Genomic DNA, 15,636 nt, shown 5'->3' on the forward strand with positions numbered 1-15,636 from the left:
TACTGACCTTTATGTCGCGGTGCATCTTCCCCTTCGCATGCAAGTAATGCAGCCCCTAGAAATGAGAAATACAACCTCAGTGCGAGGAAGAATGCTTAACCCAGACCATGTTGGAGGAATATGGCTTTGGTACTCTGGCCCTGTACCTAAGAAAAGCCAATTCACTTTCAGTGAAGTAGCTCTAGAAAGTGGGCCAGAAGAAGCAAAGAAACAAATGGCCTCCAACATCAATTTCTCCACTGCTCACATCTTGTGACCTGGTCACCGGAGGGATAAGGCACAATTCCAAGCTTGCACTGCTACCTCCCATGTTTTGCATGCTCTGTCGGTGAGGACAACATGCATAGCACTTACCCTATACTTCACCTGTTGTAGATCGTTTAAACAATGCACTCGACTCTCAATGTTGCATCTTATGCTTGTGTAACGTACATTTGCTTTGCTGCTGCCTATGTACCTACTGTCCGTTCGAGCGAAGCCTGCACTACTGCACATTTTCTAGAAGGTGTGTCTGCCTGAGTGTAAATTGCAGTGCGGTTATTGAAACACTTCCTTCCTCTGCATGTGGAAAGCGTGTACTATGGCTGCAAATGTTGCACCTATTTGTGTGTAGGTGGGAGTGCATTGTAGGGATGTTCATTCAGCCTCTAGATGTGCTATAGAGCTGTTCAGTGAGGGAGCGGCGCTTGTGATGCAGCTCCAATCTCTTTACCCCTTCTATGAGTTTGAGTTAAATTAATGATTCTTTTGCTCATTTTGGCATTTTCAGTGTGGAAAGAAGCCTGTGCTGTTGCTACCCATGCACTGTGCATGTGTGAGTGAGGCTTGTTGCTGCTCGAACATTGTTGTACCTGTGCTGCTATTTAGTTTGGTTTGCACTTTAAATCCCTGTTTTATTCCGGTTTTATGTGATGGAAGCTTGCGCTGGTATTGCATGTGCACTACTTGCTCTGTGAAGGAATCTTGACCTCACTGCTCATAGTGTTCCACCCCTTTCATTCTGTGGGAGGGAAGCATGCACTGATACTGACATTGCTCTACCCATTCTCTGTGATGGACGCTTGCCTGCTGGCTGTGCTGTTCCTGTTCTGTGTATGTGAGAAGCTTAAAATTGCTGTGACCATACTGCATCAATTCTAGTTGAGAGGACTAACCATGATTTAACTGTTATGTTTAGGTTCCAAAATGGACGGCTTCTGCGTGTGCTGTACCCCATGTGTGAATGCAAGTGATGCTTCCACTGCTTCTGCTCTTCCTACACCTGCAATGTGCAGGGTGCAAGCTGGGGTGATTGAAAAAGGTTGAGGATCCCCTGTCACTTCCTTACCCTTCTCTAGTTTTGAGAACAGAAATAAACTTGTTTAAACAATTCCTCTCCATACACACCTTAAGTGTCTCCCTGCAGACATATGCAATCTGCCGCTCACCCAGTGGACCAGTTGCTGAAAAAGAGGGGTCAGAAATTGAGATAATAATTGTAATATTACTAGAGTATGTAGAACAAGCACCAGAAAAAAAACAATAAAAATAAATAATGGAAGAAGAAAGATGCTAAGATGAGAAATAGGCAAAGGGGGGCGGAAGAGGGGTGAGGACTGATAGGCAGAGAAGGAAAAGGCGAGAAGATGGACAATAAACTAGGTGAAGTTGAGAAACTGAGGGGATCAGAATGTGAAAGAGAAATACATGCACTAATAACAGAGGAAGCAGCGAGGAGTAAGGGAGTATGAAGAAAAATAGGGAAAACAAGAGTGTTACAAATTTAGATGGGGGAGGGAAAGGATAGAGGTAGAGAGAGGGAGAAGTAAGGTGAGAAAAGTGATGAAGGGGGATCAAAGAGAGCTACAGAAACCTCTAAAATACTATTACATTGCATTGCTCTTGTATCATCATATTGTCTTGCTTGAATATTGTCTTGCTGACAGTACCCACTAATTCTTAACTCACTTTCACCTACAGGTAGCAACTCTTTGACTGGCTCCATTAAAACTTTCTTGACTTACCTCTGCCTTGCCTCATTGACTTGCCGGAGAACTGCCTCACTGACTGCACCAGTATTACAGCATTGACTTGCACCGGTATTGCCTCATTGACTTGCTCCAGTATTGCCTTCTTGACCTACTTGAACATTTACTCATTAAATGCCCAAATGCCATATTATTGACATGCTCCAAAGTGACTTCATTTAGTGTCTCCAATATTGCATTATTCATTAACCCAAATATTTACCCATTAATGCCCTCCAAGATAAAGCCAATAAACATGCTCCAGTATTGCCTCATTAATAGTTCCAAAATGTGCACACTATCTAGAAGTGCTGAAATATGGGGCAGCCAGATCCTATTTACCTGAGCCCCATTCTTAGGAGAATTCTAGTTAACGAAAACTGAACAGATCAGTGGCTCAGCTATCTAACATTTGAAAATGACCAAGTCATTTCAGCCTGAGGTAGGAGAAGGGACAATATTTTGCTGGTGCCACCGCAATCACTTTATTAGGTGCACAGAAAGCAGTATGGCAGGATGTGCACATTGGCATTTGGAGGCATACTTACATCAGTGTCAAACTAATTTAAAACTAAACATTCAGAGTGATCGGACGTGATCTACTCCCTCAACTATGGGATGAGCAGGCAAGAACTCAAGCCATTTCCCCATTAATGCCCATGACCTACAGAAGAAGGTGGGTCAGAGGAGATCTGGCGAAAAAGTACAAGGCAAAAGTCATAAGTTAATGGTCAAAATCATGTGAAATAAATTTAAACTAAAGCAAATTCATTTGAACAAATTCCAATCTCACACAAATGTAACTTTGAAAAGTTTCAGTCATGAACTTTATGACATAAGAAACAGGTCTAACATTTCTAGTAACCAAAGGGGCCAGGTTCATTTTAGACCTTACTTGGCTCACTAGGTTGCCCAAAGAGTAGCTCATTGACCCATTGACAACATCGTATTGAAGTAGCAGAAATGTTTTAACTATCCCTAATGTCCCAGAGATCATCTATATGTGATAATAATATATGCATTTTGTTAATTACCTTATCAAAAGTTTTATTGTAAAGTGGTGCACTGAAAGCCACATTAATGTGCATTCACTGTAGGTCATTAGTCGATGTGGTGTAGACTTAAAACATTATGTTTAACAGATTAATTTGTTCCTATGTTGTAGTTTATCATGTTAATTAAATAACAGTCTGCATTAAAAGGATAAAGATTTGTATGAAATAATTATTTCAAAAGTAACATGCAAAGGTTTGTAGTTAGGTGCCATAGTTACATGAATAGGTTAACAGAGTTATTTCATTTTAAAATTACTGTAACATGAACACTGACAAAGCTTATTAATGTTGGATTTATAACTTTGAATGTAAAATGTGCTTTATTAGTGTACATCGAATGTGTGGTTTTAATTCATTGTGCTTAGCCTAAGTGAGGTCTGCCAGGCCCTGTTTCCTGACTGCAGAATATGTTTAGGCATTCTTGCTAACGTGAACTATTCTTTCAGACATCATTCTCATGATAAAGCTAGCTTGGTAATAGATGTTCTATTGTTTTATACATATTAAGCCTAAGAAATTAACCTTGAGCACAGTACATTCAGGAACTGTGAAACTGACATTGTATACAGTTGTTTCAACTCGCACCAATGAGCTAAGATGGAAGCCTTTTCTCATGATGAACCTGAGAATTTACATTGGTGTTGCTGTCTGTATCGTATGGATGATTTCAACTTCTGCGTCATGTAGAGTAATAGATGGCGAATCATTGTGCCCTATGAACTTTAATATGCTGTTCCCCATTTGGATTAACAGCCCTCTTCTTGCCTTCCCATTAGGAGATGAACCCCTTGGACTCAGAGGTATAATCCTCTCTACCTTTGTCCCTTTGAAATGCCTCACCAAGACTTAGAGATTTTTCCCCTGACCCAGAGAAGAAGACTCTTGATCGAGCTTCTGAAACGCTGATGCCTTCCCTTTTTACATTTTGCCGAACGTACTCACTTATTTTCCCAGATTTCCTTTTACCAAATTCTTTTTGTCCTTTTTGTGCTTCTTGCCTTTTTGCCCACACACCAATGACATGGATTTGTTAATTCGTAGGGTTACCCCTGCCCTGGTTATTAAATTGTAGGATTTAACAGCTGATTGATTAATTGCGTATGTTTCCTCTTTTCCAGACTTTCTTATTGTTTTTATGTGTAGGGCTGATTGAATGTTTAGTCTTTTTGATGTTAATTTGTTTGAAGTTCTTTATGAGGTTTGGACAGCCTATCATGATTTCGTATTTTTATATTCTTGTTTTGAGAATCATTATGTTACTCTGAGTCTTACTTTGCAATAAACACCCTTGGACTCTTTTTTGTCTGGAGTTTTCCTTATGTGGCTGCATGGGTCATGCTGCCATTCTATATTTGATTTATTGTGAAATTAATGCCTCTCTCTCTCTCCACACCCTTATGCTGGATAAAAAGCATCATCTGCCCCGTCAAACCATAATCCTAGGAAGGAATATGCTACAGCAATATTACTAGAATTATTCTGCTCAACTCATACATAGATATCATCCTGGAAAAGTGTGTGTTGTATTCGAGGAGCACGCCACTTATCGACTACTTGTATTTTCACAAAATTAGAGTTGTGTACTCGGTTTCCACTGTGCACACAAGGAAAAGTTATTCCCTCAGAAATATAAAAGGTGGTGATGTAACCCTACTTTGGGCAGTTGTAAGACAAATATTTTTTATTGTAATGAACCAATATGCAATTTATGGGATTATCAAAGTTTGAAGAAGATATGTGATGAAATTATGTACAATACAATCATGGTGTGCGTGTATACATGAAAATGGATAATAACATCACAAAACCATAAATGACACCAGAACAGAAAAAATTATGACATACTTATTCTCAAATGGTCACTCATCATTTCAGGGTAAATTAATACAAAACAGCATCAGTAATATAACAAAAACGAAGGTAAATTCACAAATGAATGAGAACAAAATAGGTCATTCTATCACACCTTGTACTCCTGCATCTTCAGACATCTGAAAAGATTAACAAGACAAAAAAGACGGGCAAAGATAGCTTTGGAGTGAAAATAGAATGTTGTGGTAAATGGTTCCTGATGTGGTTTTTGGTACCCATATTTCATACATTTCAAGAATCTGTTCCTCTAGCAGGAAGCAGTTCTGATATTGTAAAGTTATTTTCTTTAATTGTTTCCAATACAAAACAGTGTTATATCCATTGTGCCTCATGAGGAACCTTGAAATCACACGGTTGTTGCGTAGTTGCTTAGCCACTCATCTTTTCAGAAGAACCAGCCCAGATTTTTTTTTCAAGAAATTGTAAGGAGATGGTGATGAAGGTACTGACGCTTCATGTAGTTTTACTACAACATAATACTTTTGAGAAATGAACTAAAAGAAAATCCTTAGCGTCTACTGTTGGAGTGGTAAAAAAAAGGTAAATACTCGTGTAGTATTATTTGTGGATGCAATTCTTAGGTGGTTGGGGGTTCATGATACCATAGTTAATTTGATAATATCAGTTCTTTTTCTATCTTTGAACCAGTGGTGTCGAAAGTTGTAGATGTACCTGACTGAAATCTATTTTGTTTCGATCCGGTGTATTTATTCTTTTTCCACGGTTGCCATCACACTGGACCAAATAGAAACTAGGTATGATCACAAAATAGGTAGCCCAAGAGTAATTTGTGCCTGTTTGTAATGGTTCTTACGCATTCCCTTATGAACTCTATCATGGTCCATATGGTACAAGGAAAATGCTACTTATCCTGTAACCATCTGCCTGTAGCTTTTAGTGCTGAAGATTCACATGTTCTACATACTCTGTCCATCTAGTGCTGGGCTTGAACGTTTGCAAGAGGTATTTCTTTGATGAAGCTTTCGAGTCACAAAATGTGCTGTGACTCCTTCCCTGGTGCACTATGCGCATGATCACCCACTCCATGTTACACTGTTTTTTGTACTGCGGGCGAGAGCGTATATGGAGTGTTGATTGAGCATAGCATGGAGCACCATGCATATTTAGCAGAGTCAAAAGAAAAGGAGATATAGGCAGTCATAACAATCTTCCATGGAGTAGGATGTGCATATGTGTATCTATAGCACACTCGCACCGAACAGATGCTTACAGAGAAGGAAACATTTTCTGCTTGTAGCATGTGTGGCTGTAGAAACACACGCTCTCTATATACTGCAAAGCAAGGACATTCTTAAGTGGTGGCTAGTGAGTAAATGATGCAGATGTCTGAAACAAACCTCTTAAAACTGCTTGTCCCCCCATAACCTGCTGGTGGGCTAAAATGGCCACATTATAGTGATGGGTAAAAGCTGAATAGTGTTGACAAGGTTCCCTCTTTGCAGTTATTAGATCGTAGAATGTTCCCTATGAAAACCACTGCTGCCTTTTTCTGAAAGGTGGAATAAGCCCTCGGGGTTATCGACTCAAGAGGAAGCACTGCTCTACCTCAGCATGGGTCAACTTATACAGCCTTGGCCGCATGAGTCTCGGAGAAAGGTGTAGTACTTATGATCCTGGGTGCCTTCTTGGTTTGAGAGCAGAGAGTTCTCATCATCAGTTCGACTTTGTGCTCTGAGTCACTCAAGGAAACCGTCTCTGGGCTAGGCTACCAGCATGCAGGATTGACCAATGTGACTGCCCCCTTTGGCGCAGGAGGAATCCTCTTCTCCAAATGTCCAGAGTTTTGGAGGATATTTGTTGGCATATTTTGCGGCATGTCCTACGCCTCTCTCTGCAGTACCTTAAGGTCATCTTCAAGTAGAAGGAGAGGTAAGCTTTGCGGGAAGCACCATCATGATTGGGGACGAGACAGATTGCAGACATTGTGGTGTTTCAACCATGGATACATTTGAGTTGCACTATGGGCAATGTTAGAACGTTTTCTGTTCCATCACCCTTCTCTGATCTGCATTCTCTGGCATCAATAGCAGAGGTCCCTGAAGGGCAGGTGGGTCCTGGACATTCGGGGCATCGAGCATTAGTGGGCAGTCTTTCCAAGGAGCCTAGTAAAGAACAGTGAAGTAGAGTCATCACAGCATGGACTGTTCTTCCAAATCACTGATATTTAAACTGAACCATGTGAGCCCGGAAAACGTAAGAAGAAGCATGATGAATCAGACCCACCTCTAGGTGAACGTCCTAACAATTTAACATGGAGTTGATTCCCAATGCCATTGTGGACCAAGGGAGGGGTCACAGCACATCTTGTGACATGAAAGCTTCTTTGAAGAAAAACGACTTGCAAAAATCCCAACTGAACACTACATGATGCCAGCAGTAGAAAGAGTGTGTGTATCTATTGCCAAACATGCTACGAACATGCATCTTTTGTAGATATCTGAGGTGCAGGACCCCTCTCCCCCAAATAATAAAATGTACGAATTGGGTTTATGGGATTACCAAGGAACACACACTAATGTTTTGTAAAAAGGGTTAAATCACACACAAATACTGCCGAACAGTCACTCTCAATAGACACAAGAAAATGGAACACTTTACAATTACTAGAAATTCCTGTGGCGAAATTACTGCACACGATATGCTCAACAGTTACAAAATACTTAAGAAGGCAATATTCATGGTCAGTAGGCTGAAGTTGGGTACACCAATTAGATATTGGTAGGGGTGTGACAATACGGCAGTATTAGTGAAAGGCAATGAGTTACATGGGGCAGTTCAATGAGTCAAAAATGAGGCAAATCAATATTGGTGCAAGAATAAAATAGGTTAGGACACAACACTTCAGGCATCTTTGAGAGACATATGTCAAAAAGGCTATTTTTAAAACACTATTATGTGTATCTTTTCTTTTGGCGAGACTAAATACATGAAGACTGATCAGAATTATGTACATTACAATAATGTTGTAATTGTTTAGGTCACAGTATTACGAGCCCTTCACAACTTCATTAGAATGGGTGACTGGAGTTAATGTGTGTGCTGCATGCATCACACAATATAACTGGTGAACTTGATTGGTCTGCGAGTTACAGCCAGATGTTTTTAACTTTTTTTCATTGACAAAATATATATCTACGTAAATATCTATCTATCTATTTAGAGGTGGCAAACGTGTCTAATGTTATGCTTTAGATTTGCATAATCTCGTTTTCTTATAGCGGACCAATTACAACCAAAGATAGACTCTAATATCTCCCTTGAAATGCATGCGCTTCACCCCAGATTGCAAGTTTCATTATTCGTGTGTGTGTCCACAACACTGCTTTTCTTTAGCATCCAACCACGCAAACTCCAACCAATGTAGCTCGAGCAAGGACCAGCCTTGAAGCATCATTACTCACTCTGATAAATCTCTTGCAGCGAGCCTCCTCCACAAAACTCCATGCAGATCCACAGTCGGTTACTCCTGAAACAAACCGCAGGGAGCTAGAAATATTACTTTTCATCTTCCAACTTATATTTTTCATGCCTAGATTTTTTTTTTTTTCTTACAAAAACTGGCATGCTTCTAGTTGTTTTCTTAAGCAGTGACCCTTGCGGCACCTATAAACCACTTCAAAGTGTAAGCAGTGTTGAAATTACAAAAAGACATAAAACACGTTTTGAATACAGTAATACTATTTATTCTTACCGAAGTAAGGGCCATATGTACCAACACATTTTCTCATAGGCACAGAATGGGTAAAACCCTTTGATACATCTGGCCCTAAATGTTTAGCTTACCAATGAGTAGATAAAAAAGGGGTTAATTTATGATTTGGCAAAATAGGAGAACCACCATAAATCAGAGATCCTCCCATCCCACCAACCCTGAGGTACTCACCACCCTATATAGAGTTGGGCCATGGTTCCAAGTACAGAGCTGCAGCTGACTCTGTTGATGAAACACACCGGCTGGCAAACCATGCATCACAAGCTGCTAACTACTGAGCCTCAGAGCCTACCCTCTTTATAGTGGGGTCTGTGTCACAAGCAGGAAAATAAAGCATTTGCCCCCAAGTCGAGGGACATATTTATTTTTTGTATTTCTAAAACAAACACAGCTTTGTGTTTTTTGTACTGAAATACAAAACAATGCCGACCAGCCATGATGATGTCTTGGCCAGATCATATTGTGGCTTTCAGGAAAGTCTTCCTTTCATATGAGGGAGATTACCTGAAACAAAATTACTTCCCTGGGAAACACTCTATACTCGAGGTAATCCTCTGCTAGATAGAGAATCTGTGGGCCTGCCATAGCGGGTGCCCACCTGTCAAACTTAAAATGCCCCCTATGTATATGGCAAGCTTCACTTTTTCTAAATTCTAAAGGCCTAATATTTAAAGATGACAAAAAATTCTTACATGATACTAGATAGAAAGAAGTCAAAAAGGATAATAGAAAATGTTATAGGAGGCAAACATAGCCATTTATCTAATCCTCAAGATGGCCCCTATTACATTTGATCCAAAACGCGCCCAGATTGTCTTACCATCTCTTCTACGTGTAAGCAGGCATTCCACTGACCATAATTTTTATTGTAATTATTGGGACAGGAATATCCCCTTCATGCACCCCTTCCCTAAGTTACCCGTCTGCGAGTTTCCAAAGTAATACTAATGTTTTTTTCCTTGGTCGCACAACAATCCTACAAGCACACTGAGACCTCGCATGATTAAAAATACTGACACCCAGAGAAGTGATCTGGAGAGGCGCACCAAGCATGCCTCCCTTTCTGCATAGGACCACTTTACATGTGCCACTTGTCGGTGGTGGCAGCACACTGTCTTTGAAACAATGGTGCCAGCCAGTTTCTTTTTCCCTGCTCCTGGTAAAAAGCGAGTAGTCTACTGGCATCACTCTGTAAAGCTCTGCTGAAGTGCTATATCTAGGTCCTGTCCCTGACAAACAGTGTGTGTGAAGTGCATTGAGAGGGTAAGGGGATCGGTAACGTCGAGTTCTAGGTCAAATAAGTGAGTAGATTGAGATCAGTAGGATTAATTTTTGGTTACCCAGTGGTAAAGCATGGGAAAGCATGTAAGAAGATTAATGCTATGTCATACCTTTGCAGGCTAGAAAAGTGAATCGCTGGCAATAGGAAGCCTTGAAGTGCACTAGACATTTAGGTATTGAAGGGTAGACATAGAGCTAACTTTAAAAATGGAGCAATTACTTTTGAGCAGAGGTCTGCCTGCTCATTCCTTCCTGCGCACCCGCATTAGATATTATGGGAGTGTGTGCGAGGTGGTGTGCTTTGTAGAGCACAGAGAAACATATTGTCAGGGCTGCCTTTTGTCTCACCCTGAGGTGATACTTCCAACATGCGCATGGCTGCCAAGTGTAACATCTCCACGCATGATTGTTCTCTAGCTCTGGATGCTCCACTTGAAGGCACCCCTCGTGACTCTCTGCTGTGGAACCATCAACTAGGACCGAAGACTTTGACTGCTCAGCGGGGGAGGGACCCACTACCTCAGCAAACTGCCTCAAACCAGTTCCAGAACAGTAAGAGTAGAGTCAACATTCCTTGCTTGTGAATGGAGTATAATAAAGGGACTTAGGGCCAGATGTATCAAAAAAACGATTTGCGTTTCTTAAATAGCGAATTTTAAGAAATCGCTATTTAAGAAATGCAAAATGGTATGTATGATTTTTGCGAGTCGGTAATAGCGATTTCTTAAAATTCGCAAATGCTATTACCGAATCGCAAATAGAGAATCCAACCCCATTTGCACCTATGGGCCTGTTGCGAATGGTTTTGCATTTCCTAAATTGCGAATTCCAGTTAAGAATTCGCAATTTAGGAAATGCAAATCCCAGGGTGCGGGGGCCTAAGGCCCCTCTGCTGCACGCCAAAAATATTTTTACGGACATGTGAAGCACACAGGCATGTGTGCGCTACATGTCAATTTTAAAAATGCATTTAAAATGCATTTTTAAAATGTGCACATGGTTACCACCAAACTTTTGTTTGTGGTAATTGCATTTCCTAAATGCCCAATTCGCATTAAGGAAATGCTTGATACATGTGCTTAAGAAATCGCAAATAAGGATTCCTTATTTGCGATTTCTTATTTAGAGAATCGTACTTTGCGATTCTCTAAATGGGGTCGCAATTTTAAGGAATCGCTATTTTTGCGATTCCTTAAAATTGCACTGCGAATGCCTTTCATACATTCTGAAAGGCATTTTTGCATTCGCAAACGGACGAATTTTGCGATTCGCACCGTTTGCGAATGCAAAATCGCTTGATACATCTGGCCCTTAATCCTTTCAAAGGGGTTCCAGACACTCTCACGGACTGAAGAGGCAGCACTCAGCAGAGCATCAGGGAATTCTTAAGATCCAGGTCTAGTGTCACTGGCAGCCAGTCTCCCAGAGATGAGTAGACATCACTTGGAAGTTTGCAGCTGCCACTGGTGGGCAGGTGTGCATCTACATTGATACAGAGACTGCCTGGCCAAGTCAGAGAGGTGAACAGTAGGCATCCCTGCATGAGGAAGACTTGTCCATAAAATACACCCACCTGTGGTGACTGGAGGAGGAAATTGCCCAGGATGCGTGGACTGACAAGGGCCATTGATTGGTGAAACCTTGCAGGAGCTGACCCAAGAGCTGGACTGGGGCACACTGCATTCCCATACTTGCATCAGGTGCACTGTACCAAAGACTGTTGCCCATGGTCAACAACTCCTTTCCTTGACTGGTGTGGTGTCAAAGAAACTGACCCAATTGTTGAAGTGAGTCCTTGTGTGCTCTGCTGTGGACTGGCATGCCAGTCCAACAAAGATCTTGCTGTACTGTGCCTGAGTATTGGAGTATGGTGCTGACACTCCCCGGGGGCCACAACCTCACTGAAAACCCAATGGTGGGCGCCTCACTGGAGGGTTGAGGGTTTGTCTGCTCCTCCAAAGCTCACTGCAGCACCTACAGACCAGTCGCGGTATTTCGAGCTATCACGCCACCATCAGAAAAGAGAGTTGGGCCATCCACCAGCAGTACACCATGGTAAGAACCTGTACTGGTGTCCCACTGTCATGAGAAAAGGTACACCAAAACTGGTTTTGGCCAAAGCTGACAAGAAGGCTTCGAACTAATACAGTGGCATGACTGTTAAGTGAACAGAGCTCAAGTGCCCCTAGAAACTGACATATCTGTCACTTACAGCAATAGCTTGCACTTTCTGTGTAATCCTCCTCCTGTGATTTTGCCTTGTTTTCTTTATGCCTCCTACCTGCAGAACCTCGCTAAAATTCTGTGGCCCCACTCAAATCAGTTTTTGTGTAGTGTTGTGCATCTTTTTGTATAGATAAGCACTAGATTTGCATATGTCAGATTTTATGCCTCGGGAAGTAGCTCCTTGAGGAGCCTTGGACCGCTCACCAGGTTACCCAGAGAAACAAGTGCTAGAAGGATGTAGCTGGTGTTTAGTTTTCAGTGTCGCAGCAGACCCTGTCACTGGACCGCAGTGGCAAACGCCCTCGCACCTCGGTTGTGGCCTAGAAACCCCTGTTGGCCCCTGAGCAAGGTCTAACAGTAAAGCGGATACACTTTTTTAATATTAAAACCTTTTTATCGTTTTTATTTCAGGGGATTTGTTGATACCTAATTTTGCACAATATTGGGGCAATATTTATAACTAACCAACACTCACCTTAACTTTACATCTGAGTTAAGGGAATATTTAAATGCCGTGGCACCTAATGCTATCACCAACCACGGAAAGAGAAGTACACAACGTGCGCTCTGAACTGGACGTACAAATAAAATGTATAATACTGTCGAGATTTGCTAACACACCTTCAACACAAATAATCCATATCTCTTTCACTTTTATGTTGGCGAGGGTCACACCTGCCCAAAGATTGTGCATTGTTTCTTTTCATCTAACTCCCTTTTACTGAAAAGTCTGAAAGAGCGGGTGTTCAGTTCTAATTACATTATATTCTTTTCTTTCAAGTTTGTTTTAGGACGTAGACTGGAATGTCTTTAGGTATTGCTCACTTGAGTTTGGGACCGTTGTGGTGTAATCATATTATTCTTATTTTGTATAAGAGCAAAATTACACTGTTGATGTTCACAACTGCAGCCAGGTCTGAACATCTCCACCCCAAACGACCCTCTAATCAGGGGTATGGAATGCACTGTATGGCTTTAAATCAAAAGCCACTGGCAATCAACGCCAATTCAGACTTACGATCTGATAAGCGAGGCGAAGTGTTCAGATCCGATGATAAACACAAGCACAATTCAAAGCAGTGAACTCTGGCCAAACACAAACCTAGGAAACATTTTCAAGTGGCCTCTTCAAAGGAGGAAACAGAGATAGGAAACTAGCACCGTTATTCTCTCATTTTAATGAAACTGACCTCTGGATTACCTCTCTTGGAAGTTATTACCTCCTAGAAATAGGTGTTTTTAATCGGAACATGTCAACTGGCATGTTACTAAGTCCAAAGTGAATGTTCAGATAATGAGAGCATCGTGAGAGTCCATGACTGTCGCACTCCGGTGAAACTACAAACGTAAACCTAGTTCATACACACACTGAATTGGTATTTTTGATATCCGCGCGAGACTGTTCCAGGAAATTAACTTTGTATTAACAGGAAATAGGACAGCTATTTAGCTATGGTCTCCTGGTTTTATAGCCTCTAACAATCATCTCAATCTCTTCTTGTCTATTGTACGCTTGCTAGGGTTTCTCCATGTGTTCTTTTGTTCCACAGAAAACAGAAAAGTGATGGGTGGAATGTCTGATTTAATTTCACCAACTGGTAATTCCGATGTGCTGTATTCATGTCCATTTTTTTTTATTATTATTGTGCCAGTGCAGACCAGGACCAACCAAATGTAAATGACCTAGTGCCCTGCAACCAGCGATCAGCTTCAGGCGTATTGTTTCTCACTGGTGAGCTTCAGCTTGAGTCCTAGGCACAGTGAGCTATATGAACTATCCGGAACTCCCAGCTAGGCATACAAGTCACACTTACATGTTTCACTGTGAAAATGAGCACCTGAAATGCTTGAATTAACCTCAGCCACAGATAATTCCTCTGGGCCACATTCAGGTCTAAAAGTTTTTTTCATAACTTTGCAACTAGAGACAGGGATCAATCATCAGCAATCATCCAGCTCCAGTAGGAACTATCCAGCCTGAACTGCTAGTAGGCCATATTATCTCTAAGCAGGAACATAAGTAACCTTAGACCGGTTTCAGTACTACTGAACCCAATGGTCCACCACACACCAGTTACAGCCTTTTCGGGTCGATCAGGTGGACCTTGGGTGAGTGGGTCCTAAGCAAAGTGTACTGTGGGATCACTTCCAGCATAAACATGACATTCATGGCATATCACATATCTGATGGGCATTTTGCTAGAATACATGAACCATCACTAAGTCTTACAGTATTCTTGCTCCAAAATACAATCTTGACAGTTCTAAAGCACCATCATTTACTGTGCCTTTAAATATGCCTTCAACAGTTATGGTGATACTAAAAAATGTTTTATCTTTAAGCAGTTTTCCATTACTCATGTCCCCACTAATCATGCTTTTATCAGATGGCTAGTTTGTCATTAGCCATCCCACCCCGCCCCCCACTTGTTACTATGCCAGTAAATATGCTCCAATGGACAGTTATAGTAGAAATAAACATTCCTGATCATTCCCAATCCATTCGTAAGGCAGCAATCAGGTACTATGCCCCAGGTCCCATCAGTAGTTTTCTAATAATCTTGCCTTCAGCATTTACTGTGATAGTAAACTCAACACCGTCAGATTGTATGCCAGTGAGTAAACACGCGCTCATCAGTCACTTCTCTCCATTTTCTATTTTTCGAATGATTAAATGATTAATACTACTACTATTAATAATAGTAATAATAATATTTTCTGTTTTAAATCCATGATAAGTAATATTTTATGTTTTTATGAATTAATTTATAACAATAATAATAACCACTTTTTCTAATTTTCGAATTATTAAATGATTAACGGCATGTACACATATGTATCCATTAAATAAGAAAGAAAGGGAGGCTCATTTGGGAGCACCAACCCAAATGCAGAAGACGTAGAGAAGTAGAGACCATGGAATGTAGCTCAAAATATCAATACACAGGGAAAGAAGAAAGGTGAGCTCGTACCTTAGATAGCTGCCAAAATAAGCCACAATGTTGGGGTGCCTGCAGTCCTTGAGCATGGAGATCTCCTGCTGAATGGAAGATATGTCATCTCCTGGGGATCACAGGGAAGAGGGGAAGACATGATTAAATAGAGCAAGAGGCCATAACGAAAACCAGAGGAAAATTTTAGATAGAGAAGAAGAGGAATGCATAGAGAGAATGACTGCAAGTGGACACAAGATGGGGAAGAGAGTGAAAAGGGGGCAACATGCTGGCAACAGACCTTGCATTTTCAATAAACCGTATAAAGGATGCCCCGCTGTGGACCGTAAAGTGTTCCTGCTTGCTTCTATAGACTGACTGAAGGGACAAAGAACTGGAATTCAGAGCCAGAGACCAAGTTCAAAGGAGGTCCTGGGGTGGTTAGGGAGGAAGTGGAAAACAGGACAAATGGCAGTGCTATAACGATCCCTTACAGGTCGGTCAATGAGTCCTGGGAATTACAAATAGAC

The 15,636-nt window shown here is 41.2% G+C and overlaps 1 protein-coding gene across 2 annotated transcripts in view; it reads right to left on the minus strand.

Moving 5' to 3' along the window:
• Positions 1–15,636, minus strand: part of MAP4K2 (mitogen-activated protein kinase kinase kinase kinase 2) — a 305,818-nt gene that overhangs the window by 187,627 nt on the left and 102,555 nt on the right. For both annotated transcript variants that reach the window (XM_069208012.1, XM_069208011.1), the window contains 4 exons: positions 15,146–15,236; positions 8,356–8,420; positions 1,387–1,442; positions 8–55 (listed from right to left, as the gene is read on the minus strand). In XM_069208012.1, the coding sequence (XP_069064113.1) occupies positions 8–55; positions 1,387–1,442; positions 8,356–8,420; positions 15,146–15,236 (260 nt within the window). The remainder of the gene's footprint in view (positions 1–7; positions 56–1,386; positions 1,443–8,355; positions 8,421–15,145; positions 15,237–15,636) is intronic.

This window comes from Pleurodeles waltl, chromosome 9 (genome assembly GCF_031143425.1).
Source record: "Pleurodeles waltl isolate 20211129_DDA chromosome 9, aPleWal1.hap1.20221129, whole genome shotgun sequence".
Classification (NCBI taxonomy): Eukaryota; Metazoa; Chordata; class Amphibia; order Caudata; family Salamandridae; genus Pleurodeles; species Pleurodeles waltl.